At 35.9% G+C, this 26,058-nt stretch overlaps 1 protein-coding gene across 4 annotated transcripts in view; it reads right to left on the bottom strand.

Moving 5' to 3' along the window:
• Positions 1-26,058, bottom strand: part of DMXL1 (Dmx like 1) — a 76,627-nt gene that overhangs the window by 23,318 nt on the left and 27,251 nt on the right. For 2 of the 4 annotated variants that reach the window (XM_064403898.1, XM_064403899.1), the window contains exons 10-29: positions 25,294-25,506; positions 24,377-24,630; positions 23,601-24,285; positions 22,959-23,080; positions 22,341-22,430; positions 21,935-22,037; positions 20,036-20,152; positions 18,587-18,811; positions 16,302-17,993; positions 15,647-15,757; positions 14,198-14,367; positions 12,951-13,048; positions 12,103-12,268; positions 11,076-11,328; positions 8,355-9,445; positions 7,897-8,088; positions 6,599-6,675; positions 6,297-6,424; positions 4,612-4,860; positions 4,127-4,240 (exon numbers count right to left, since the gene is read on the bottom strand). In XM_064403898.1, coding sequence (XP_064259968.1) covers positions 4,127-4,240; positions 4,612-4,860; positions 6,297-6,424; positions 6,599-6,675; positions 7,897-8,088; positions 8,355-9,445; positions 11,076-11,328; positions 12,103-12,268; positions 12,951-13,048; positions 14,198-14,367; positions 15,647-15,757; positions 16,302-17,993; positions 18,587-18,811; positions 20,036-20,152; positions 21,935-22,037; positions 22,341-22,430; positions 22,959-23,080; positions 23,601-24,285; positions 24,377-24,630; positions 25,294-25,506 — 6,150 coding nt within the window. The remainder of the gene's footprint in view (positions 1-4,126; positions 4,241-4,611; positions 4,861-6,296; positions 6,425-6,598; positions 6,676-7,896; positions 8,089-8,354; positions 9,446-11,075; positions 11,329-12,102; positions 12,269-12,950; positions 13,049-14,197; positions 14,368-15,646; positions 15,758-16,301; positions 17,994-18,586; positions 18,812-20,035; positions 20,153-21,934; positions 22,038-22,340; positions 22,431-22,958; positions 23,081-23,600; positions 24,286-24,376; positions 24,631-25,293; positions 25,507-26,058) is intronic. The other 2 variants (XM_064403900.1, XM_064403901.1) reach the window with 1 other exon arrangement.

The raw sequence follows: 26,058 nt of genomic DNA, 5'->3' as shown, positions 1-26,058 counted from the left end.
ATTCTCTGTACTCACACTAGTCAATGGAATTTATTCATTACTTCTGGTCATTTGTGGACCAGGAATAAACATGTTATTCCAGGATTCAGAAAGATTTTTGACTACGTATGAAGACAAACTTCATCACAAGCAACTGAACTACTGTGCTGGTTGAGGCTGAGGTAGAGTTAGTTTTCTTCACAAATGGCCATTGTGAGGCTGTGTCTTGGATTTGTGCTGAAAACAGGGTTGATGACACAGAGATTTCTTTTATTGCTGAACAGGGCTTCCACAGAGCCAACGCCTTTTCTGCTTTTGCATTTCCATCCTGGCAAGGGAGCTGGGGGTGCCTAAGAGGCTGGGAGGACACACAGCCAGGACAGGTGACCCAACTGACCAAAAGGATATTTCAGAGCATGTGACATCAAGGTCAGTACCTAAAGTGGAGGAAAGGAGGAAGAAGGGCGAGCACCTTTAGAGGCATGGTGTTTGTCCTCCCAAGTCACCACTGCACATGATAGAGCACTGCTCTCCTGGAGCTGGCTGAACACCTGCCAGCCCATGGAAAGCAGAGAATTCATTCCTTGTTTCTCTTTGGCTGTGTGCACAGCTTTTGCTATTAAATTGTCTTGATCTGAACACATTAGTTTTCTTTTTTCACCCTTCCCATTTCATACCTGGTCCTGCCAGTGGGGGAATGAGTGAGCAAGTGGCTGCCTGGAGCTTGGCTGATGGCTGGGATTAAACCATGACACAATTTATATATTAAATCTAATAAAAGATGAAGACATCCCATCTTTCATCTTGAAACAGGAATATCATAACACTATGTGTTGCACTTCTATACTGTATCATTTTCTTTTTTTCTTGTTAGGGATAGTATTTGAAATCCACTTACCTGTACTAAAAGTCAAAACCACAATAACTGCAGTACGATGCATTTTCATCTCATTATTCAAAACTTATCAGTTAAGGAGCATGCACATGCATCACCATGAATTTTTAGCTAATTTTTAGCAACTACTTAAAATAAAAGAAATTCACTAGGCATGAAATAAGGAGCAAGTGTTGCATGATACAGAAATGAGCAAGTATAGGCCAGCAGGTTGTTTTTCTAAGCAGAATTCAAAAGGTAAGTTTTATTTAAAAAAACTTTTTAATTAAGTTTTTACTTTTTTATTAAAAATGTACATTATTGCTTTCTGTTGGATTGCTCTTTGTATTTTTAAGAATACTGTAGGCTAGCCATTGGAAAAAATTCAGTATGTAAGGTAAATGAAAGAACAACCACCTAAGTTTGACAAACACTATTCATGCAGATTTCTTTTATACATTGTAAAAGAAATTAACTACATTAAAAATGTCCTTAAAGTTCTGACTGTCATTTGGGATTTCAAATTACCGATTACACACACTTTCAAATTTCCCATATATTTCTAATTAAAAACAAAACATGTGTTTTGTTTTTTATTTGAAACATTTATCTTTGCTCCCATTTTACTTATAACACAAAAGTAAAATGTATGTTATTTCCCAAGAATATTGGACTATTTCAGACAAGGAAAATCCTTTAATTTCTGTCGGGTCCTAAGACATGCAATGATACTGAAAAGATCTATTACTTTCCACCTTCCCAGGAAGAACTAAAAAGCAAACTGCTTTCAACTTCCCGTCACTTGCTCTTGCAGCATGGAGTAACTGAATACATTAAATGAAACTATGGATTTCTAATTGCTAAAACTAAGGTCAAATTCTTTCTCAAGAACCTTTTGGATGATAAGAACTTACCATCTCTATAGACTTAAATTATAAAACAGTTTGCTTAGGTAGTTTTCATGGTAAATGTGATTCTGAAAAAATTCTGCTATAATCAACAACAAGGTTCTTTTTCAGATGATAACTGCCTCTTGGAAAACAAAACATCATGCGCTAGTTCTGTTTGCCAAAATCATTTGCTGCGACTGCAAAAGCAAGAAACACGGCTGAAAAGCATAGTGAACTGAAAAGCTTTCAAACTCCTTTGTTCTGTCTGATTGTTATGTGACAGAGGCACTAAAACAAGTTTTTATTAAAAAAAATTCCTAATAGAGGTTAGGGATTTATAAGACTACCAGATACTGGGTTTTAGTTCCTGTTTTTACCATTTGAGTCTAAGAGAAGGATCATATTTACTTAAGTGAAATTTTATATTCAAAGTTACTACACACTCAAGTCAACTAAAGCAAGGAGCAGAAAGGGAAAGAACATAACTTTATTGACCAGTGCTGTACATGGAGTTATGATCTCTTAAAAGAATTTTCAAACTTGGAGATCAACACCCATATTCAAATATGTACTACAGGATTGGAGGGGAGGCAAAGAGGAGAACACATGCATAGTCTTGTGTTAGAATTATTAGTGTTCAGAATTTTTAGCTTTTCGTCTCCATTTGAGAGTGGAAGCATTTCACAAAAATACAGAAGTAAACATAAGGGAAAATAGTCAAGTTAAGCATAACAAAATGGTAAGATATAAAAATCTAAATAATATTACAGAAGAATATGGCATAGCTGACCGGAACAAGCATTCCACTCACTTCTCAGTATTTGCTTCTGGGTGTCAGAAAGAGTAAAGGCACAAAAATACAGCTGATTTTAATCTTAATCTCTCTGCTTCATTGGAGGTCTCTTTTTTTCCCTTTCTCCTTCCACTATTCTTTTCAATATGAATGAGAAAGGACTTTGGAGAAATACCTTTCCCCCAAATCTGCTTTATATAAACATGCATTAAAAACAAGTAATAACTCAATGAATCCTAGAATTACATAGGTTGAAAGACACTCAGTCCAACCCCTTGCTCAGAACAGGGCTGACTTGATTGATGTCCTAGCTTGTTCAAGTTTTTGAGTACCTCCAAATATAGAGATCCCACAACACCTCTAGGCCCTTTTCTCAGTGATTATCACTAAAAACTAGTATTAAAAAAATGTTCCTTCCTCCCTTCAAATTTTAGGTAGAGCTTTGGGATTCTTCCAGCAATAGTTTTATTAAAACTGCAATCAGGCAGCCAGCATTCTTCCTTCAAAAAAATATGCAGCATATAGGCTATATTTAGTATCTATTTCAGAATACACTTCTTTGTAAAAATTGTTTGCATTTTAAACCAGTGGTAGCAGTAGTATTAACACAGCTTAGCATAGAGGTAATAACACCTAGTTAGCAGAACTGCCAACAAAAGCCAGTAAAGGCTTCTGACAATTCTGTGACAGCAAACAAGTTTACCTTACTAAAGTGATAGAGAGAAATGTTTACTCGGTACCACAGAGAAATCTAATCAGAATAAGAGCTCACTTTTGGGTAAAGACCTCTACTCTGAAAACATTTTTCTAAAAGTCTGATGAAGATATTTAAATAGACCACATTTACATGTTTCCATAAATGGAAGGTAAGACATTTCAATATGTAGCATATATGTAAATATTAACAATATTTTAAAAAATAAAATTACATTTTGTTTCTCTACATATATATTCAGATGCGATTCAGAAAGTCATCAGAGTTTAAGTAAATTTGTCTTTACAAAACTTTCCCTCAAAAACTTAGTTAATTGTAGCATTTTTGCTGTTGGTTTTATACAAGTCAAATGAAATCAAAAAGAACATAATTATATGAAAAATAAAAGCATTGCAGGAATTTGTTCTGGACCTGAGGATAATTTATCACTACTTGAATTTAAAACTTGAAGATTGTTTACTTTTCTAATGGGTTCTTAGAAGATCAACAAGACACCTTTCACTTGTAATGTCTGGAATGAACACTTAGAAATCACATGCACAATAATGCTTATATTCAAAAAGCAAAACAAGCAGCTCTCCAAAAAAGATATGAAACACTTCTGATATTTTCAAACCATGGTCGAAGTAATTTTGTATTTAATATTTATTTCAAGTGAAGAGCCGTAAGAATACTACATGCTGACAATTTTCTTTTTTTGGAAAGGCCCAATTTATGTGCTTCTTTAATTACAAAATTTTACTTTAAATTTTGATATCATGGCTTGCAAACAGAAGTTTTTCTGTCTTTTTCTGTCTTTCTGCATATGCAAAAAAAAAACAAACCACACATAGCAAACTGCATGTAGAGGCCTAGTACTAAATCTAGTGTCTTGCCTGAAGTTTTGGTAGGACTATGAGTACTGAAGGAGGTAAGGGATTTGGAAAACCCCACGCATTCCATGGAGAACACTACTACCTGATGTGGGCTAGGCATTGGGAAGTGCCTACCTGTCAAAAAGAAAAAACATACTGTATTTGTAAAATAGGAATATATTCCAGTTAGAAGAGAACTGGAAAGCTTTAAAATTAACACAAACTAGGCTGTAATAGTATTGGAAACTCTCTAAGATCAACTTAACTCCCTCATACTATAGCAGCTGTGCTACTTGGAAACCTTATTGCAGTAGCATTCATTCCTGCTTCACTCTTCTCGTCTACAAAATATCTACACAAATAATTTCAGATCATTGTTTTTCTATGCAAATCCAAAACCACAATAAATTCTTATTGAACACAAGCTACTTAAAGAAATTAAGCTTTCATTAGTCACATAATTTTCTTAAAAATCCCAGAAACATACATAAAACAAGAGAACTGACCAGTTTTTGTCTTTAATTGCTGCTGTCCTCTGCTGGGTGTATGAGCTCCTCCTCCAAAGATAGCAGACCACATTTTGTTGTTAAGTGGATGAGCCATAATTCTATACAACTCATTGCTAGAATGTGTTGCAAGGCCATGGATGAACAGGCTGAGATAGACCGCAGTTAGAATTTCACAAAGTAGAACTGTCAGACCTGGCTGAGCTTCCTCGCCAGCAGAATTCAAGAGACGTATTAGAGCTGTCATTCCTGTTTATATAAAATAAACATTCTTTAAGAAAGCACAGATATGTGTGTGCGAACATACTCTAGATTATCATGGGTATTCTGCCTGGCAACCATGTTACTTAGTAATGTTTAGTGTAGAAAAATTCCAAATTCTACATATTGAAACCTAAGTTGAAAACTTCAGGAGAAAGAGGCAAGCTCTTAATTTTTAACACTTTGTTAGTTTTTTAGCTTCCTGTTTTGGACTAATGGTTAAGGAAATGTATAACACCTTTTCAATTATTATAACTACATTATAATCCTGAAAGCTGAAATTCTATCTTCTCACTTTACAGTGGTAAAACCAATCAAAAATCATGGGCATCAACTTGCATTACACATTGTCTGGCAAGTGTTCTTTCACCCAAGTACTAAATATCTTGTAATGTTTTTATGCTCCCACAAAAGGATGTAGTTTCAGATGTGGCTTCAATATGACACTTTGTGCACACAAGTAAAAATGCACACAGCCATGGCAAAGAATTCTCCTTTTGTCATGCTCTCCAATTTGCACACACAGCATATAAATCAACTAAAATATAGAGCAAGTCAGTTCATGGTGATGTTCTTCATAAGAGCAATTGCTAACAATTCCTTGTCCAACTCATCAGAAATTTAACCCTGCGATAACTTAGTAACAAGAAAACAGATGACAAGCTAGTTTTTCTATAAAATCTCTAGTCAGTGACAATGTTTGGCAGAAAAGAAAAACTGGCATGGAATCAAATACAAAGGTTGCTCCAGGTTCTCCATGAAGATTTTCAAAGAGAAATTGTCTGATTTAAGAAACAATTCTCAGAATAAGGAAGCACATTTCCTGGCTATGCTTACATTAAAGCTAGTGCTGTAAACATCTATACCTAGATGTATTACATTGGTAACACTCCCTCTAATGTAGTTCCATAGCATAGTTTAACCAGCATAGATGTCAGCACACTCTTAAGTATTACCTGAAATCTGACATTAATTTTACAGCTACAGAAAACCATGATTTATTACAAATGTCTCGTTTTTAATAGTTTTAAGGTAATTCAGAAATTGTCCATAAGGTAAAATAATTCTGAGCTGGAGCAAAAAGACAGCATTCCCAGTCCTTAGGACTCAAGAAGTAGAATCCTGGTGCTCTAGGGAGTGTAAATAGAGCACAGGACATGACTTCATCCTACCTCCTATCTAGCTGCTCTCTCTTTACTAGAACCAGCACTAACATTTTTTAGTTAAAGAAAGCAATATAGACCAATTTGACTTAATAAATAATCAGAAGTAGTAATTTAGATGTTAAAAAAAATCACAACATTTCAATCAAAGAACTCAACACAGCTGTTAGAAACACTACTAGAAAGTCACAGCCACATGCTCTTTACAGTGGATCCAGATAACTCAGTTTTCCTTAAGAGGAAGGAAACAAGTCTAGATACCTGGCCACTGAGCAGGGGATGTGTTGGGAGTCACTGTTTCTTCTAAGCTTGCTGTTCTTAACGAATGGCGTTGAGTTAACAGGACCGTCTGGTATACTGTCCCAGTGAACTGATTTGCTTGAAATGAGCTGTGAAACAGAGAAGCAGGAAATAACATTTATTTTTAAAAGTTACGCTTACAACTATTCAAGTGATAGCACTTTCTACATGTAGGCAAGTGCGATCACTGCCTTCTGAAGCCCCATCCATTACCATGGCTGCAATAAGACAGCTGTCTAAAAACCACTTTTCATAGACGTTACCTGTAGCTGTGGCCATCACAGAGACATTGGTAGATGCAAGCAGAGAGCGATGCTGCTAAGGTATGCATTACATATATCTGAAAGACAAAGTTTTACAGAACTCATTACACCCAAAGTGAGCTGTGCTTAATATCACAGCTCTGCATACAAATGTGCAACAAGCATTGGTCATGAAAGGTCTAGGTCCTTATGCATTTACAATGCCACCTTTTGCTTCAGAATTTATATCAGACAAATCAGTTCACACCCTATAAAAAGGATGACAGAAAACTCACTCATCCCACCAACACATAATCACAAATCAGCTCCATCTGAAATGTTTTCAATTATTAAACAGCAGCATATTAAGCCTGTATTCAACAGTCCTACATAATTACACACTAAAACAGTGGCAGTTTGCTGGCTCAGAATACAAAGAATTGATTCCACAATGAAAACTATAATGCAGCTTAGTTTTTGATGAATTCTAGTGCAGCTCCTGGACACACACTCAATTTACTCAGTATCGTATTGATCAGTACTTTTAACACAGCTGACACTTTTTTTAATGTATCACAAAACACACTAAGATTAAAAAGCTAGAGAAGCTGTTAATCAAAAAGGTTCCATTAAACCAAAACCAGTTTATTGTATTTATTTTTTTGTTCCCTCTAAAACAAAGCTAACTAGGATTAAACAATCTTTTTTGTGTTCTTTAGAAATCCTTACTAAAAGCAGACATTATCTGGGACCTAACAATACAAAACTTCTGGAAAGACTAAGTTGTATTTCCAGTCACAGGTTAAATACAGGAGAAATCTTACAGAAATAATTTTTAAAAACTACTGTACAAACAAATACGGTTTCACAAAAAAAAGTATGAGTTTATTGAAGTTTGCTGACACTCAGTTTTTTGTACTTAAACATTTAATTTTACTTATATCTAAGAATAAAATGCAGAATCTGCCATTAACATAAAAGAAGTAATGAACATACTGTCATAAAGACAAATATTATGCTGATGCTTTAGTATAACATATTTTCCATTAAAATGTCCTCTTGGACAAATATCCAGTTCTGAGAGAGGCCAATCTACAACAGCTTGTTGAACCAGATGCTCAACACCTCAACAGCAACTGATGATCTCTGGACATTTCTTTAAGTTCAAGGTAAGTACTACAGAAAATGATTGTGTTTCATGGCTTTACTTTGTCACAGATAGGCACAGCAAAAAGCTGTCATTCTGTCTGCAAGAAAAATTTGTGACTTCAGCAAACTAGATGATAACAACAACAAAACAACTGTAAAAAAATACATACCTTGCTGTTCTGAGCATCTGGATGAGGTGGTGAATCAAGGTTTATTATAGCATGTAATATATCATGAGTTAAATTGCCAAGATGTAGCAATGGATTAGCCACCACTGTTTTGGCACTAGCTGTGCAAGCAAATAGGAGAGGTATGGAGTTTTGCTCTGGTGGAGGGCTGGAAGGTATCTGTATTGACTGCTCCTAAAATCAAGCAAGAAACACATACACAAAGCAATAGTACATATTCTTTAAGATATCATAATAACTTTTGAAAGAGGGAAAAGGATTCTATAGAACAACAACAAAAAACAAGCAATGTACAAAAAAACTCTGTCAAAAACAGATTTAGATTTATTTAAAAACATGTGTATGCTACACAAGGAAAATTTCAAAAATATTGCAAAACACTTTCAAATAAATCTACAAACCTGAAGCAGAGAAAACAAAACCTAAGCCCCCCCACATACCTGCTGAGATTCTTGCAAGAGCAGAATTAATTCCATTCTGACAGATGCCAAGCCTCCACCGTGTGAGCCATGAAGTACACAGTAACTAAGGAACATTCTGAGGAGAGACTGGTATTTCAGAAGCCATTGGCGTCTTTTCTGAAAGTCTTCTTTCTGGAGCATAGTTTTTTCCTGGTCAGCTAAGTCTTCAGTGTTTTCATGTAATGTAGCTTCCTCTGGCATCCCTCTAACTCCTGACTGTATCTCTTCTGCTTCAACACCATAATCACAGGTCTTCTGAAGAGCTACCACTTCTCTCTCAAGCCACTGGTAAAGCTGATACCGCAACTTTCCACCATCAACTTCATAGCCAGTGGATAGTGTACGAAGCTCCACAGTAAGGATTTTCAGGCATGCCCTAAACTTCAGCTGTGCTGAAATTATATCTTCTGATGGACTTAGAATATCTTTGTCATCAACTACACTAAAAGATTCTGTGTAGCTAGAACCTGTTTCATGTAATTTTTCAGTTTTCTTCAGAGGTTTTAGCTCTTTCATTACCAGGGAAGAATCTTCACTTTCATCATTTTCATCACTGTCTGACTGTAGTTGCAATTGCTCATCTTGGAATAGAGCACTTGGCTGGCTCCAATCAAAGGACAGAGTGGAACTTGAATGTTTTCCTGATGAACAATCTGAAGATGAACCTAGACCATTGAATACTGGCTGTGACCAATCAATACTGGAAGCTTGATCCTTTGTTTCAAACTCTTTAACTGGAGATAATGGTGAGAAATCTTTACTACTATCCACTAAACTAGGGGATTTACAGAATAACTTTGACCTCTTGACAACTTTTGGCATCTTTGATAACACTTCTAAGGCCAACATAGGACAACCAGCTTTCAGATGAGCATATGCAGTGGTGAAAAATAGCCGTCTTTCACCTAGGTTGATTTTGTCAGCAAATCCATTTTCTACTGTTAGGCAGATGTGTGTTGAAGATGTATCAGAAGAGCCAAAATGACGTCTCAGCAAGAGGGGATGTGTTCTTAGGTAGTTATAGAAGTTAAACACTGCAGGGTTGCAACTTGATGAGCCATCCCCTTCATCTGAAAAGATATGGCAGCATGAGGAAAATGTACCACTCTATGAAATAACCAATCTGCAAAGTACTAAGTTCATCAGAAGGCTTTTAGGTCTTAGTATCAATCCTATTGTCTATCTCATACATCCATTCTACTGTTTACTTCACTGCACCCTCCTTTGCGTCTTCATCATACGAATACCTCAGTGCGAAGGACATTGCCAAACCTACTAAAACCAAGCAGAGTGGGGCAGCAGGCATGAATGTTAAAATTAAAACAGCTACCATTTCTTTTTCCTGTAGTCAAGCCAGTTTTACTGAAGCCAAACAAGATCACTTTTCTGTTAATTTTAGATTTCTGAAGTCTCCATGTTCCATGTCTAAACTACAATAAGACAATATCTTACTTCTTTTACTTAAGGTCTCTTTTAAAGAACTGGAACAGTATTTTTTATTTTGTCTTCATCTCAAAAGAAACGCAACTTACAATAAAACTAGGAAATCTATAATGCTTATACACAATGGTAGCAGTATTACATACAAATAAATGAATTACACAACACCTATTCATTTCATGTCCACAAGAAAAAAAATCCTGAAGAGATATGAGAATCAGCATAGCATGATTCAGACAGCTTTCAAAGGTCTCAGAATAGCTGAAATAAACCCCTTCTCTCTCCTCTATCAGAAGTTATAAGCACAACTGGTGACAGTTAACAGAGAGAGCTACATGAAAACGCACATTCTAGGTAAGAAACTAAGGCAAGACACTACATACAAGCCATTAACTGATCACAGAAGAATTAGCAACACTTTAAAATTATTTTACACAGAAAGATGGGATCAAGATAGAAAAACCAAACACTATATTCCTCATTTGATCAAAATCCTCCTGAAGTAATTAACTTCTACTAAAATCAGTTTCACAAATTAGTTACCCAGTTCTAGTATTTGAGCCTCTTTTTATTCCCTTCCAATTTCTCTCAGTAACCAGAACTGAAAACAGCTAACTACCTAGGACCTGAAGCATTTAACTTCAATGAAAATACTACCTTTAGGAAATAAAACTATTATTTCTTAGAAGGCTTATAAAGCCAGCAAGTGAACATAGAAATGAATTACTCTAGGAGACTCACATGCTGTTTCAGGCAGCACATAGGCCTCCTCGTACCATTTCAAGTATCAAAATCTTTCTATTGGTATCAAGTATCAAAATCTTTCTATTATCCTAGTCAGCTGTTACCAAGGCCTAAAAGCTACAGAACACCATGTCTTCCAGACTCTCTTATGTAAGTGGGCAATCAGAAATTTTGTCTTAGACTGTGATGGAGTTGAATTAATTTAAGAAGTAAATTTTTGTCTTCATCTTTAGACTGCTTCTGGAAAAACAGCTGCATCACTGTAGAGTCATTTCACTATCTTGACAGTCACATACTTAAAGGACAAAGTATGCATTCATGGAATACAGGGTAACAACAATACAGTGACCACGTTTGTTATTAAAGTCCACATACATTGCTACAGCAAGCTATTTACTAACAATGGTGAGGAACTGTGTGGTACCTGGTTTTCTTTAGATGACACTTCAAGAAACTGTGGCTTAAACGAACAAATATTTAAAATCAACTCAACAGGCCAAATACCTATATTCTTACCTCCTTCATCTTCAACAGAATGCTTAATCAAAGTGTCAAGAGCCTTGCTATAATCTTCCAAAATCCAGTATGCCATACTTCGCAGGAAAGGGTCACAGTGTATGTTTCCTGAGCTCTCTTTTCCAGTAGACACATTTCCCAAAACTCTCTTCTGTAGCACAGATTTGTAAGTACTAGACGCTTCAAACTCAGATTCATAAAGTCTTGATATTACAAGAGCCAACTGGATGTCATGCAGTTTTTCAAGGCAGACCTAATTAAAAATAAGTATATTCAAATGATCAAACTTCGTAATTTCTCCTCAGTTTAAAATGATTACAGGGCAGGAAGTGACATAAATTTGCTCAGATTAAAGTAGGTAGGTCTACCAACTCCATAAAAAGTGAGCAGGAACTAAGCAAAAGTGTAACTAAGTATCACATGCAAGACTGGATTTGCATTTCTTCAGTTTAAGTATGGCCTGACAACAGATCTTTGAAATCAACCAGCTTCAATAGATCATTACCATGCCACCTCTTACCTCTGGATTCTGGTTGTTTTAGCTAAAAAGCTTTACAGAACAAAATCCTTCATTATCACAGAGATTAGCTTCCTCACAATTTTGCAATTCAAACAGACACAGGAAATAATTTGTGTTTGCTTTGTTTTTTGTAAAGGACTTCTAGAAGCTAATCCACATCTCTGCCAAAACACCACATCTGGAACTTCCTAATGAAAAACTATGCTGTCTTCCTATAGGACTGGGTAGAAAATCTGAAATGAAGCTAATTGTAGGTAGGGTCCTTAGTACTGGAGCAGAGAAGTTACCCATGTCACTTTTCAGTATCAGTGATATGACAGATAAAAAGGAATCCAAATGTAAAGATGAAGGTTTTGTATTTATCATTAATTTGGAGCGGGAAAGAAGAGCAAAAATTGAAAGTGTAAGAAGCTTCAGGGGTCATACTAATGCAAAATGCAAACTGCATTCAAAGTATTTGTACATTTGGAACAATGTAACATTCTTAAACATTAAGAATTTTATTACCTCCACTGCATCTTTTAAATGTCCAGCCAACAAGAAAAATGCTGCAGAATGTTCAAATCGCTGTTTCCCAAGCAAAGAAAAAGCATTCTTTAAGGCTGCTTTACGCCATCTGTCCTCAGTAAAGTTGTTTCCAAAAAACTGTGTCATTTTAGTATCTTTTTGGGACCTGCATATCAAACATAATGGATAAAAACATTTTACCTTCATTAGTTGCACTATGGTTCTGAATTTCCGCAGATGTCAGTATAATTTTACACAGATCTTCACATTAGGAAATGCAGAATCTCTCACCACACTGGGAGTTGAAAAGGCTACTTATTTAAAAATAGCAGAAACTTCAATATATGAAAACCTAATAGTATTTTCAATAACCTGATACAGAAAATCTTTTTTCTTAAGGTGAGCTCTTAAGTGACAATGAAAATTAGTTTTCAGAAGGTTTCCAACACTGAATGCTGTATTACGAAACATCAGTTAGAAAGACCTAAATCAGTCCCCTGATCTGAAGGTAACATTTTTAACAACAAGCACTTATGTAAAAGATAATCATGACATTTCACACGCTACACTGCTAGTCCTCAAAAGTAAGCCACAATTAAGCAGTAACTTAAATTACAGGAGATCTGAGGCTAAAACTTGCAGCAACTGAAACAGCAACTTCAGAAACAGCAACTGAATTCCTTCAGTAAATACAAAAAGTTTAGTTACATTCAATGTAATGACTATTTTAGAAATCAAACCTCAGCTTTCAATGATAATATTTGTGCTTCCTTTGGATTACCATCACATTCAACTTTCCCCCCATAATTATACCAGACAGTGTAAATTCCATATAAGAGCTTGAATACCTGTATAATCCCCAGATAACAGCCTTCTTCTTCATTGCAAGGTAAAAAATGGCAGCATCAAGTGGATCATTGTTTCTCTGGAAAGCTGCTTTAGCAACCTGAGAAGACAATTCGAAAGCAAAAAAAACAACCATAATTTAAATTAATCTTAAATGAGATTCTTGGTGCTTCTGGCATCTCATACCCCAGAGTGTTCTGAAGTCTCTTTAATACAGGATCCCTCCTGTCATTATGAGTCCAATGTAAGAACATATGAAGATACAACAACCTGATATCACTTAGCCCATGCTGCTCTTCCAGTTCTAGAAGCTTTTTTTGCCGATCAAATGGGAATCCCTGTATCTGAAATAAGTTTCTAAAATCATAGCAAAATTAATTTACTAGTTGTTCTGTTAATAATAGGACAGATGGAGTCTTGAAAAACAGCCTGGTACCATTGATTGCTTTTGGAAGGTGGAAAGGAAAAACAGTAAGGGACAGCAAGTTCCATGCAAGATAACTTTAAACTCAGGCCCAGAATACCTGGAATTTTTTTAATGCAAGGCAGTTAAGTTCCACAAAGCGAGGATTAATTACTTTAGATTTAAAAGTAAAAGTAGAGACATGCATTTTATCATTCCGTGCTTTGTAGTCTAAGTACCTTGTGCATATAATTTTCTAACTCAACACACTTAGCTTCTCTAAGAGCTTAAAACAAGTGACAACGAGGTTAGGCTAATTGCCACATATGTGATTATTATAATATGTAATATAAAAAACTCAACAAAACCCTCAAACAAAGAACAAAATCACCAAGACGAAACAAAATAATAGGTTTGTTTTATCATGTATATAATCAATTTGCAAGACAGATGTACATATAATATCTAAGTTGTTCCCACATCTGATAGGTTTCTAAAAAGAACCTTTTCGCACAACTTGTTTCTCCATTTTGCTATAAAAAACAACTATACATTCCATCTGTATCTTGAGCATCCACAATAAGCACTGCACAACAGTACTTTTAAGTATCTAAGAGCAAAAAATGTACTCCACTCTGGAATTTGAAATCTAAAGTACTAAAAAAAATTAGTTAAATACAGAAGTTCCTATTCATACAGAGAAGTATAGATACAAAAAAACACAGCACGAAATGCTCAGGAAAACTTTATTATCTAAAAACTTAAAACTACATAAATAGAAGGTAAACACTGGAGAAGAGTTGTTTGGAAAGATCCTGTTGGGTTTTTTTAGAATGCTATGTTTACCTTTTCTATGCATTTCCGCAGGCTGTGGATGTTTCGAACCCACCATCCTACACCCATAGCTCTGAGCTCAGACCATGTAGGATCTCCCTTCTGCACTGCAGGGAGCATACTCAGGAGCTCTTCCTCTGCTACGGAATGGAATGCCCAGGCAAAGTGACTAGTAGATAAGCCTGTACAATGAACATTCAAAAAAAAAAGGAAAATTCAGAAGACATTCATTAATAAAATAATCCAGAATCTGAAGATAAAGGGATGGGAAAGGGAGAAGGGAAGAAGGTCAAACTGCTTGTTTTGAATTTTTAAGTGCATTGCTGGTGACACAACAGAAATTTTAAAAATATTTGTAAGGACTGCATTTCAGAAATATTACAGAAAAATGATACAACTGGAAGCAATTTTTCATTTGCAAACTCCTTAGGTAAGTCTGCGAAGAACAGTTTCTCTATGAAGCTAAAACACATGCATAGTAAGTGGCACTAAGATTAGCCATGATACAAAGTGCAGTGTACTGATTAAATTTTTCAAAATTTTGGAAGATAGGTTCACTATTTTGACTCGGATTAGAAAATGCACAAGTTTCACATATTCAGAGCAAAAACACCTTTGGAGACAGAGATACAAAAGAAAATTTTAAATAAAAAAATCTCACAAGAAGGAAAGCAATTACTAAACAACAACATAGCTGGCTAGGGATAATTGCAATTCTAGTGAGGGGCAGGCGCTTGTTTGTAGAAAGGCATTTCCACATGTGCTCCGGAGGCACTTCCCACTCTCACCAATTTCTGAGCTCACCAGAAGCAGAAGTATCTCAACTAAAATTACTCCATCAGGAACTTAATACTCTGCTGTGGCAGTCCTGGGAAATTCCAACCTCTGATTCAGCTGAGGGGTGACAATGCTATCACAACTGTCATGATGGCTAAAGGAGTAATCATAGCCAGTCCTTTATGACTAATCAAATCCATCTTATTCTGTCATATGCAATATCAGGATGGAACTAGTTAAATTATACAAAAAAAATTCCTATATGATATAGTTGATTGCATAATTACAGTAAGTATATAGAAATATTTAAAGTCTGAGTAGTAATTTTTTTCCAAATACGTACCAAACCCCTACATAAATAGGTACAATTGTCTACTACATTATTCCTGCAGAAGGTTATTGGAACAACATGGTAGTAGACTTTCATTTGGAGTATTTGGGGTGTTTAATGTGGGGAAACAGAAACTCTCCTCCACCAACTAAAAACTTGCTTGAAAAAAATCAGTTCTGAGACCTTTACCACAAGCAAAACAAGACATTTTCTGCTCTAGCATTCATTCATATTGGACAGTATTTTCTTGAAAAATCCCAATGAATTAAATTATTGGTTCTGCAGAAGTACACCATTCATAGGTGCAGCTACATCACTAAAACTCAACTCATCTAAGAAAACACATGAGTTACCTTGGTGAAGCAGCTGGGCTCGATGCACAGGAGGAAGCGCAGTTGTCAGAAAGGTGTGACGCCGGACAGCCAATAAAAACTTTAAACCACACTCATCAAGAGTTCCTCCACCTGGAAATAAGTATTTTTACACACATTTTACAGCAATTAATCCAAGTAAGTATTGTGAGTCTTAACAGAAGAAATATAATTTTATGACTGCTAATACTTTGAATTAATAAATGATAGCTTAGTCCATAATTCTTCCCTTCAAGAAAAGAGAAAGAAGAAAATTTCAAATATAAAAACTTCTGAAGTTACTTGTTCTGTTTAATGCAAGAGACAGAAAATGTTATGTTAAAAAAAAAACTAACCAAATTCTTTCTCAATTTCTCTACACAGTACAACAAATATTTGGTGTTCCTGTCTCTTCAAAAGTGAATTAAAAATAATCATAGTATGTGGACTGATGGATCCACAGTGGCATTACCAGGTGGCAAATAAAATTTTAATTTTATTAAAGCAATCAAAGCATAGGTCTCAAAACGATTATACTATGAAACAAAGGTGCATCATCATCATCTCACAAGCCACAGAAATATTCCAAAATAGGAAAAAAATCCCTGGAAAGGCTGTAAAGTTCAGTAGTACATTTAACTTGGAAGACACAGCTTACCCTGACTTCTGTCCCTGCTTTCTCCAATGTCAGTACTGGTAGTAGCAATTGTATCTGCCAAGGCCATCAAAGACATTTGCTCCATCCTAGTCAGACCTGGCAAGCTTGAATGAAGCAAGTGACGAGAAAGAACTTGAGCATGTTCTGGTCCAAAGTAAGTTAGACTGTATTGAGAAAGATCAATGACTTTTGAACTGTCTTCATCTGCCTCAAATGTGACAAGGTCATCTGTACTTATAACAGTATTTTGGAAGAGATTTTCGTAACTGTCACTGGGCATATCCTGTTTATTTTGACTATTCTGATTATTGGACTTCTCTAAACAGGAATAAGATGAATCATCATCCGCAGCAAGCAGAGCATACAGAGGCAATGGTGGAACAGAGTCTATTTCTATATAGTCTGTAGTCTCTGTTTTGCTGAACATTTTGGGATCTCTTGCAGTACTTCCACTAGCACTGATTGTCAGAGATCTGAGCCTCCTGTCATGATTAGGCTCAGACTCATTTATAGCAACAACTTCTCCAGCAATGCACTTCACCAAGTGGGACAGAATGGCTTTTGCTCTGCGTACTTTACCAAGATCCATGAGTTCCAACAGTTGATATGGATGGTACTGAGGTAAAGTTGGAGATAATGTATGAGCTGCTTCAAATAGACCAGAATCTTCGATTTCCATGGACAGATCAGAGGCAGACCTTTTCCCACTAAGTTTCTGTGCAAGGCTGGTCAAAGATCTGGTCAAAGTTCTCTTTGGTGGATGCAGACCTGAGGCAGCTGACTGGCTTTGTTTCATTAAGCTAGTTAGGCATGGCATACTTCCACTGTAGGAATCTGTACTAACTAGCTCCTCCTTAGAAGGAGATTGCCACTGGGAATAAACATGCATTTCACAATCCATTCCAACTACTAGAATGCCATCACGCACCCAAGACAAGGATACAGGAAAAGGAGATGACCCCTCCACAGATGAAACCAAGTCAACACAACGCAGCAAAACAAACCCAGAAAGGGCTGCAGCCTTAGGACTGCCACTGTGGGAGATTGTTACAATCTCGTTACCATTTTGTTCTTGCCTCTTCCCAGACATCTGGCCAAACATATAAAGTTTTGATCCAATTCCCACTGTCAGAATATGTGAACCATCTTCCCTAGACATCCAATCCAAGTGTACCAAGTGCTTAGTGCTAGGTGTAGTACTCCCACCATGAGACAGAGAAGTATCTTGTTGGTTATCTGCCACTAAATCGCTATCAACACTAACACCAGAGTCCAACATGGTGCCTAGCTCATCTAAATTAAGTGTCTGTTCTAAAATCCAAGAAGAACCCCCTGTAGATTCACACTCAAAAATACTAACATGCATCACAAAATCTTGAGAAAGATGGCCATTTCTAGATGCTGCCTGCTTGTATGCTACTGCTAATCTGTTTGTGTGTGCACAGCTGACATCAGTTGGCCTCCCTGGAACATTAATAGCACTACTATTAGGAAGTCCATCCTCAATCAGTAATGGCCATTCTTCCCATACATATTTAATATCACTGTCTGTGCTACATTGTGGCATGGAAGAAGCTGATGATTCAGTGATAACCCTGCATCTCCAGAATCGAACTTTTCCATCAGAGCAGGAAGTAGCCAGCAGATAAGGTGCACGACAAACAGGATATATGGAAGAAGAACTGAGATGTCCTAAAATGAAAAAAAAATACACTCTTACTGGAGGAAATACTAAAAAGCAAAATTAGCAACATTTGTATTCAGCCACCATTCTATTACTCTATTACAAGTTAAAAAAAGTATTACTGCTTCCTCACAAAGAGGTCATTTACAGGGCCCCACAAAGACAATACGTCAAAAATACCATGCAACTGTTTTACCCTTTGATTGCACTGCGCCCTAAAGAGTATTATTTAAACATGAATACTAATACATATCCTGTCAAACAAATATTTCTTCACTGAAAAATCTCAAACTGTATTTTAGAAAAACTGCTGATGAAAACCTTAACATTCAAGTACAGATTGTACAAAAAATGTTATGAATGACTGCAAAACAGAATTTGTGTTTCAATTATTCTATTAAGTAAGAGCTTTATTTTAGTGTTAGTTCCAGGACTGAGATATTAAGTGACAGGAAGTACATTTTAGCAAACCTTTTGGATTCACCTACACATACTCAATTCTAACAAATCCAAAACTCACTATTACTTTGTTTATGTTTTAAGACCCAAGTCAGAAAGGCAGCGACTCCCTATTTTAGTATTTTAAAAAAAGACAACAAACCTGCTGATGGCTTTACACTTATTATTTCTACTCCTTCTGGCATACTCAATTCTTGGCTATACACCATTTTGGAAGACAGAGTAAGCCAGCTGGTGCTCTGAAGGTTTGCTCTACAGGCCCGATACTTGTGAGTGAAAGGCGATTGGATCTTCTCTGGATCCGGTGAAGAATACAATTCTTCCACTTGTGTTGTTTCTTCAGATGGATTTGAACCTATCTTTTCATCTAAAAAAAGGTATGCATTGTTAACTTTAAAGATCAATGATTTCTTTTAATGTAAGAAGTTATTTTATTCACTTTAATAGTTCCAGAATAGACAGACAAAACCTGACTTAAAATTTTACTGAAATGTATTCTCATACTCAGATTTAAAGGGAAACACTAGGACATGTCACATTAAATACTTTGGAGATTCTAGAACTTTTGAGAGATTATAAAACAGTCAAAGCATGACCAAATAAACCAAAAACTGCATCCATATGTGGCTATCCACCGAAAACAAGGTTTCAGTAAGCACAGAATATCTGCAGCGAGGGAAAATTAAGACCTTCATGTCTTAGCTTACAAATTGGTGAAAGTTATTTTTCAGAAAAGTTTTAAAAACAGCTTTATTTTATTCCTTAAAACATAGGCTTTCAGAGAATGTGATATGAATGCTTCCCTTTTTTAATAAAACTCAAGACCTGAAGCATAAAATTGCTGGAAATGGAACACAAAAATTTCCAACAGATTTGCTGCAGAGCTTTCTCAGTCATTTCCTCATCACATAAGTACATCAGAAAATTTAGATCTTTATTATTCTCACTAACTTATAAACTAATTGCAATAACACTTTTTCTCTTATTTAAAAGCAACGGTAAGAAATGCTAATTTAGTTTAAATGACAAACATGGATTATAACTGATTCCTCTGGGAAGTAGTATCAGATTTATGTTTCTTAAAATCTTTGAATGTCAACAGAAAACTACCAGAGTGTATCTTTCCTTTCTTTAAAACCTAAGAGTTTTAGAGATAGTTTGGTAGTTTGAAAGAGAACTAGAGCAGATTTCAGAACATCAAAATTATTTAGGATTGTAATTGCATCACTGATGCTTAGGTGCTTCAGACTACGGTCCTATTTAAAATGTATGCATCAACTCCAAAATTGCAAACTAAAACTTACGAAAAGCAAAACATCTGAACTGGCAGACAAAACAAAACATGTTAACTGTATTAAAGCCAGTTAAGCATACCTGGCCTTAGAATGCACAAAAAATACCAAGTTCCAGACTCAGGCTGAAGAGTTTCAGCAATCAGATGAGGCAATCAAGAATGAATGGCTGTGATAAAATCTTGTAATCAAATGCAGAATCTTTTCAAAAAGATGAAACATTTTAGATTACACTGAACAGCAGATACTCACTAGACAGAGGCTTTTTTAAAAAGAAAACTACAAGAAAGAGGGCTTACCTATTGAGACAGGAACTGCCTTCAAATGTAAATGCCACATATGTAGTAATGAATGGTTTTGTGTATATTCTATCCCTATTAAGTAGAATTTTTCAGAGAATCCATTCTGCTGGTTTCCTGGTAAAATTGAGAACAGAAAGATCTTAGAGACTATTGACCTGAAATCAGAACTAAATTTTGCTGGCTAGCAAATAATCAGATTAAGACAACATGAACTAATACTGAAATGGAATGGTCTGACTGTATCTAACTCTTACATTAGCCTTCTCATTTTTTTACCACAACCAACAAACATTACAATTACAGGTACACTCATGTAAGAGCTGCCAGTGTTTTCTTTCAGAGATGACAACACATTTGCCTGACTTCGCTATGTTTAAAGTTAAATCCCAAAACGTATTAGCAGTACAGTATAGCCTAGAAGAGAGAAACAGATACAATGCTTCTTACTAAGAATTTACTTGCCCTAGTTTTACACAAAAAGAAGATATGTTGTACTATCAATAGGTGCCCATTTCTGGAGAGTTCACCCAGATATGTGCTTCCCTTCATTTAAAAGTCAACCCACTAGGACCAAGAAGGAATAGTTAATTTAGGGACTCTCTTCTGTCCATGATTCCTCTGACCCTTTAGTTGTGTGTATACATAAAACATTACCAAGAATAAGCTGTATCTGCCCTGTGCTTTTAACATAGAAAAACACAAGTGAATTTGTTCTTTTTAAAAACAATATGAGGTAACTACCTTCATGCATTATTAAACAGGAAATAAGAAAGAACTAGAAAATAATTTCAAATGAGAATGCATACAGTTCTAATTTAACAGTTTTTCAAAGGGTCCATTTAGCCCAATTCCTTACATCGACGGCATGCAGCAATCTATTGCAGGCTTTCAGAACACATACAGATGTATACAGTTGCCTAAGATCAAATATTTCCCTATTTGTTCTAAAATTATTTCTGTGTATCATACTCAAGATGGAAACATACACTTATGCTGTAGAGTACCACTTTTTATGTTCTCTATTTTATTTCTTATTTTCAACATCTCAATTCAATTTTTTAACTCCACTGAGGTCTGGGATTATCTCCACTGCTCCAAATCTCTTCCTCAGATAAAAACAGCCAGTTCCAGGCCCAAATAATCACTATGTATATCCAGTTCATTTAATATTTCCCTAGGTTCCTTTGACACTTTTCTACAACTCTGCTTCCTTTCATTCAGGACTCCCATCTAGTACTGCAGATGACCTGGTATTACAATCTTTATTCAGACCCCTTTTTCCCTGGACATTATTTCATTGGAACAGAACAATGTGATGCCTATATATACAAATAACCGAGGCACTCCACCAAGGAAAACAAATAATTTTTTCCAGAGCAGCTCAGATCTGTCCAAGGATCTAGAAATCCACACACTACTCACAATATTAGGGTGAGGAGGAATTGTTTGGCTTGCCAATTGTTGTACCATCCAAGGCCTGAGGAGCAATATTTAGCTGATGTAAAAGAACAGCATGCCAGGATACACCATGTATCCACCATGACAGGATACAGTAAGTTTTGTTTATGTCATACCCTATAAGTACAGGCATATTTAATACCCTTTCCCCCTTCATGTTAAAGGACTGCTTAACACAGAACACAATGGGTATCTTGTGATTTAAACTTGATCTAAAATTGTGATTTACTTGATCTAAAATTTGGTTGCTCACAACTCAAAGGAAGTGAAACATCCAGGAGTTTCATTAGTTTCATTCTTCTGAAGATCTCAAATTAAGGTATTTGACATTAAAATGATACATGCCATTAAACAAGTTGTTTGTTTTGGGTTTTTTTTTCCCGTGGAATGAAAAATAAAACACTGCCTTCAATGTACTATGAAAAAAAAATTATTTACCAGAGTCTGATAAACCGTTCTTCTTTAAAGGCATTTCCTTCTCCTGGTTATTTAAAATAAATTCTTCTTGAAAAACATGGAGTAACTGTGTTTTTCGGCCATGCTAAGGAAGTAAAAATATGCAAGAAGTGAACATCCTGGTAAATACTTTTCAAGATTTCTCTCTAACACAGGAGCTTTTAACTTGGTAAGTTAAACACATCAACAGAAGACTCCTCATGAAAATGCACTTTCATTACTCACATTCTTTCCATTTACAGGTACTGTAAAAAAAGTACGAGAGTATGTCAAAAACAGCCTAAGTACCCCAAATTTACCTAATGGAGAGCTACAGGTATTGCCTTTATTATTAAGGCTTTTTAAAAAGCTAATTATGACACAAAATGAGTATAGCAGAAGATCTTACAAGCTCTGTGATGGCATCCAGTTCAATGATACATCCCGGGCGAGCCGTAGATTGCTGACTTATGATGTTAAAAACTTCACCAACATATTTCTGTTTGAAAAGAATCAGCAGGGTGGTCTTGTTAACCCCTATGCATTTCTGTGGCACAACCTGCTAGATAGGTGCAACATCACTATGCAAATGTTAACTAAATCATAAAATATATACTAGTTGTGATTCAGTAAAGAAAACAGGTAACATCTCTGTTTTATTTAGTTTTGATGGCTGAAAGGTGACAAGAATATCTGGAAAGCCCCACATCTAGCAATTGTTCTTTCCCCAAAAGCTGTATTGTTGTCTTAGCTTTTTCTCAGGATGGCAATGCACCCACACAGTTACTATTCCCTGTGGTGTAAGCACTTCACAGATATTTCCTAATCAAACCTTGGCCTGCCTCAATATGCAGAGTTTGAGATTAAATGAAATACAGCGTAGCTAAAAAGCTTTACCTAATCTGTTTTTACAAACAGAATAATCTGTGAAATCTTCAACAACCAGCTTAGTCAGTCACGAGATCTGAGCCTAGTGCAACTGAATGAAGTTGTACCATGCAAAAACTTGAGAAGGCTTTTCACTTACGGAAATTTCTGGGTTGGAGAGCTCACTGAGAAGTTTCTTAGCATCTATTACAGCTTGATATAATCTTAAATGCTGTCCGTCACTGGCCACAAAGCAGGCACTTGGAGAATTACAGTATGCACCTGAAAAGCAGGAAGAAAGTGCTCAAATATTCAAACATCATATGGTTTCATTATTCATTTTTTGACAACAGGCATTTTCGAAGTTATGGCAAAAAACTATACAGCATAAAAAAATGTCCTCTTAACTTGTATTCACAAGCAACAATTACAAAGTTTAAAGCTGTGCTTAGCAGCCAAATCAAGGTACATGAAAGAAAATAAGAATTCCATTTGCAAACTAGAGCTAAATCTCCCTCAGCTTTTAAATCTTCACCATGCTGTTCACTACTATCGAAGAACTTTACTGCATAAGCTCCTAAAATAACAAATACATAAAATAAAGCAGTAGAACATAGAAACTTTTTACACAGGAATAAAGAATTCCCAAGCACCAGCAGCTTGAAAATTTGAGAAATAAAGGACCCATGCTTAAAATTTTTTCCAGTTAATTCAAGTATACCTGTATTATCTATTACAGTGCATTATTAGGTTATATTAATTTTATTCTAGAATACTTCACAAATCAGAAAATGAAACTCACCAAGGCAATAGCTGGGTATAAGTGTGGGCAGCCATGCAACATTAGAAAAAGCTGAAACATGAAGAGAATTGATCCGAGCAAGTTCAGAAACTCCACCAGAAAAGGACAAAGGCCCAACAGGATCTACTCTCCATAGAATAAGTTCACTGTAAACAGCGTTGGGATCCTGGGATGTCACATTTGCATTGCCCCTACTCTGAGGCCTTACTGGTGACTCCTGAGACTTAAAAGACTCATTTGCCTGTATTGCTTTCTCAACATCTGCTGAAATTGGAGCATTGTGATGTGAGGTTGTGAGCAGCAGTGGTAACACTGAGTGGCAAGCCAAGTCGTTAAGATGAAAACGGTGACCACAGTATCGGGATTTGTGTGAAATACTGAGTACAGTTGAAAAAGCAGATTCTTCAGCAAAACTCACTAGCCACTGGTTCAGTGACCCATCTGCATGTTTGGAAATCATCATAACATTAGGTGTGAAGATACTTAGTTTTAAGCTGTTGGTTGATTTAGTGTGTCCAGAAGAGATAAGCATAGATGAAGATCGTGTAAGGCCAGGAGGCTTTTGTTTGCCTTGTTGAATAGCTAAGTCAACATTTTTGGTACAAGCATACATCACTATACTTCTGCAAAGAGAGTTTGCATCGCCTGTTGGAAATGCAACAGGAATTCTTGACACAAATGACACCTGCAATTTTAAGAAAGAAAGACTAAATATTAGAGTTCCCATCATACTTCTCACTGAACACCAAAGCAAAATGCAGGAGGAATCCAAGTACCTGCACCTGGCGAAACATGCCAGGCTGGTATTCATCCAGCCAGTCCACATGCCACACCAGCAGGGAGCCATCCATAGGATGTATACTGAAGAGCATGTCAGCATTTTTACTCCATTCAGAAAGCAGAACTTCAATTTCATGATCAAAAATAGCAGAGGATAAAGGAACAAGGCTTGAATATGGAGCAGCTTTCTCATCACCCAGTTCCTTCTTCTCTTGGTTTCCTTTTTGTTCATCTCCATTTTCATCAGCTTCTAGAATACACACACACACACATATGCATATGGAGCTAATTTCAGGCCTTTTACAAGCTACCCATATGAGAACTAATTTAAAAGGATGAATATTACAACCATAAATCCTCTAACAGAGCTCAGTGTCTAACAAACCAAAATAGGTTATGCTACATCCTAATTTGAAGCATCCTTCTTTCCCCCTATTTTATACAAATTTTTGCATGCATAGACAGAACAAAGGATAATAATCTCAAGGATGTATCTATTCAAATTAATTGATTGTATTATGTTATAAAATGAAGCTATGTAAATAAGCTGTACATTAATATCTAAATTTAAAAAGTTAATTCTAAAGTTGCTCCTGCTTCCTTAATATTGAAGTAACATTTTCATGCAAAGGCCTCCAGCCAAGCCCAATTAAATAATACAGTTTTCAGCATATATAACTCAAAATTTCTAGAACAACTATGAAAAGAGAAATCAGAATACAAATACATTTTTTTAAAGTCACTTAGATACTTTCACTGTAAGGAAAGAAAATGCATTGAAATGCCACTGTAATCTGTCTGTATCCTTGCATGTCAAGTTGCCAATCTCTCACTTCGTCCCGGGGAACATTACAAACTACTTTATAAACTGAAAGCCATTTCTCTATATGACATATGTCTGTATGACTTTTACCTTCTTCTGATCTGCCATCCATTTGGTTAGAATCCTCAGTATTAGTCTCAGGAGAATGATGTTCGAAACTCCTTTTAAGTTGTTGCAAAAACACTTCCATAGATAAGGTAAAATGAAGTTCTTTGTTGTTTAGCCAGTGTACAATAAAAGGTCCACTTTTTTCTTCATTTTCACCAAGACTCAGAGATGTGATAGAAGGCAGTAGAGGAATATCTACCAGAAAAAGATACTGATTGGCGTTTTTGAGAAGTAAGTTAGGTCAAAAAATAATTTTAGAGAAATGGTTTTTAAACAGAAATCCCACAATGAAAAAAAAAATCCAAGTATATTGCCACTTGTCATTCCCTGCAACACCATCTGCTTCGAGACTTCTTCTACACAGAGGCTCTTTGGTATGTTTACATTAGGATAACAGTAGGGTCCTGCAATGTTGATGTAATACTGTGCATGTAAGTTAATTTACTTTTTTTTTGCAACTATGGCTCAGTATGAACCAAATCATTTAAGCACAATTTTCCAACATTTAGTCCACAATGGATGCAGCAGTAGATATACACTGTAACCAAAGATGACGGGCTTACACCAGCAAAAATTAGTACAGAGATCAGACAATGCCCTCTGTAACATCATCACAAAACTCCAGGAGTTCTGGTTCTGATACATTCTGTTAATTAATATGGCTGTTTGATGGCATTTGGTGTCCCATGTAGCTGTGAAAAATAAAGTAGTAATCATGAATTGTGTGACAGAAGCAAGGATCAAACT

Source organism: Passer domesticus, chromosome Z (genome assembly GCF_036417665.1).
Source record: "Passer domesticus isolate bPasDom1 chromosome Z, bPasDom1.hap1, whole genome shotgun sequence".
NCBI lineage: Eukaryota > Metazoa > Chordata > Aves > Passeriformes > Passeridae > Passer > Passer domesticus.
Note: the sequence above shows the minus strand (reverse complement) of the source record. Positions and strands in the feature narration are given on the sequence as shown.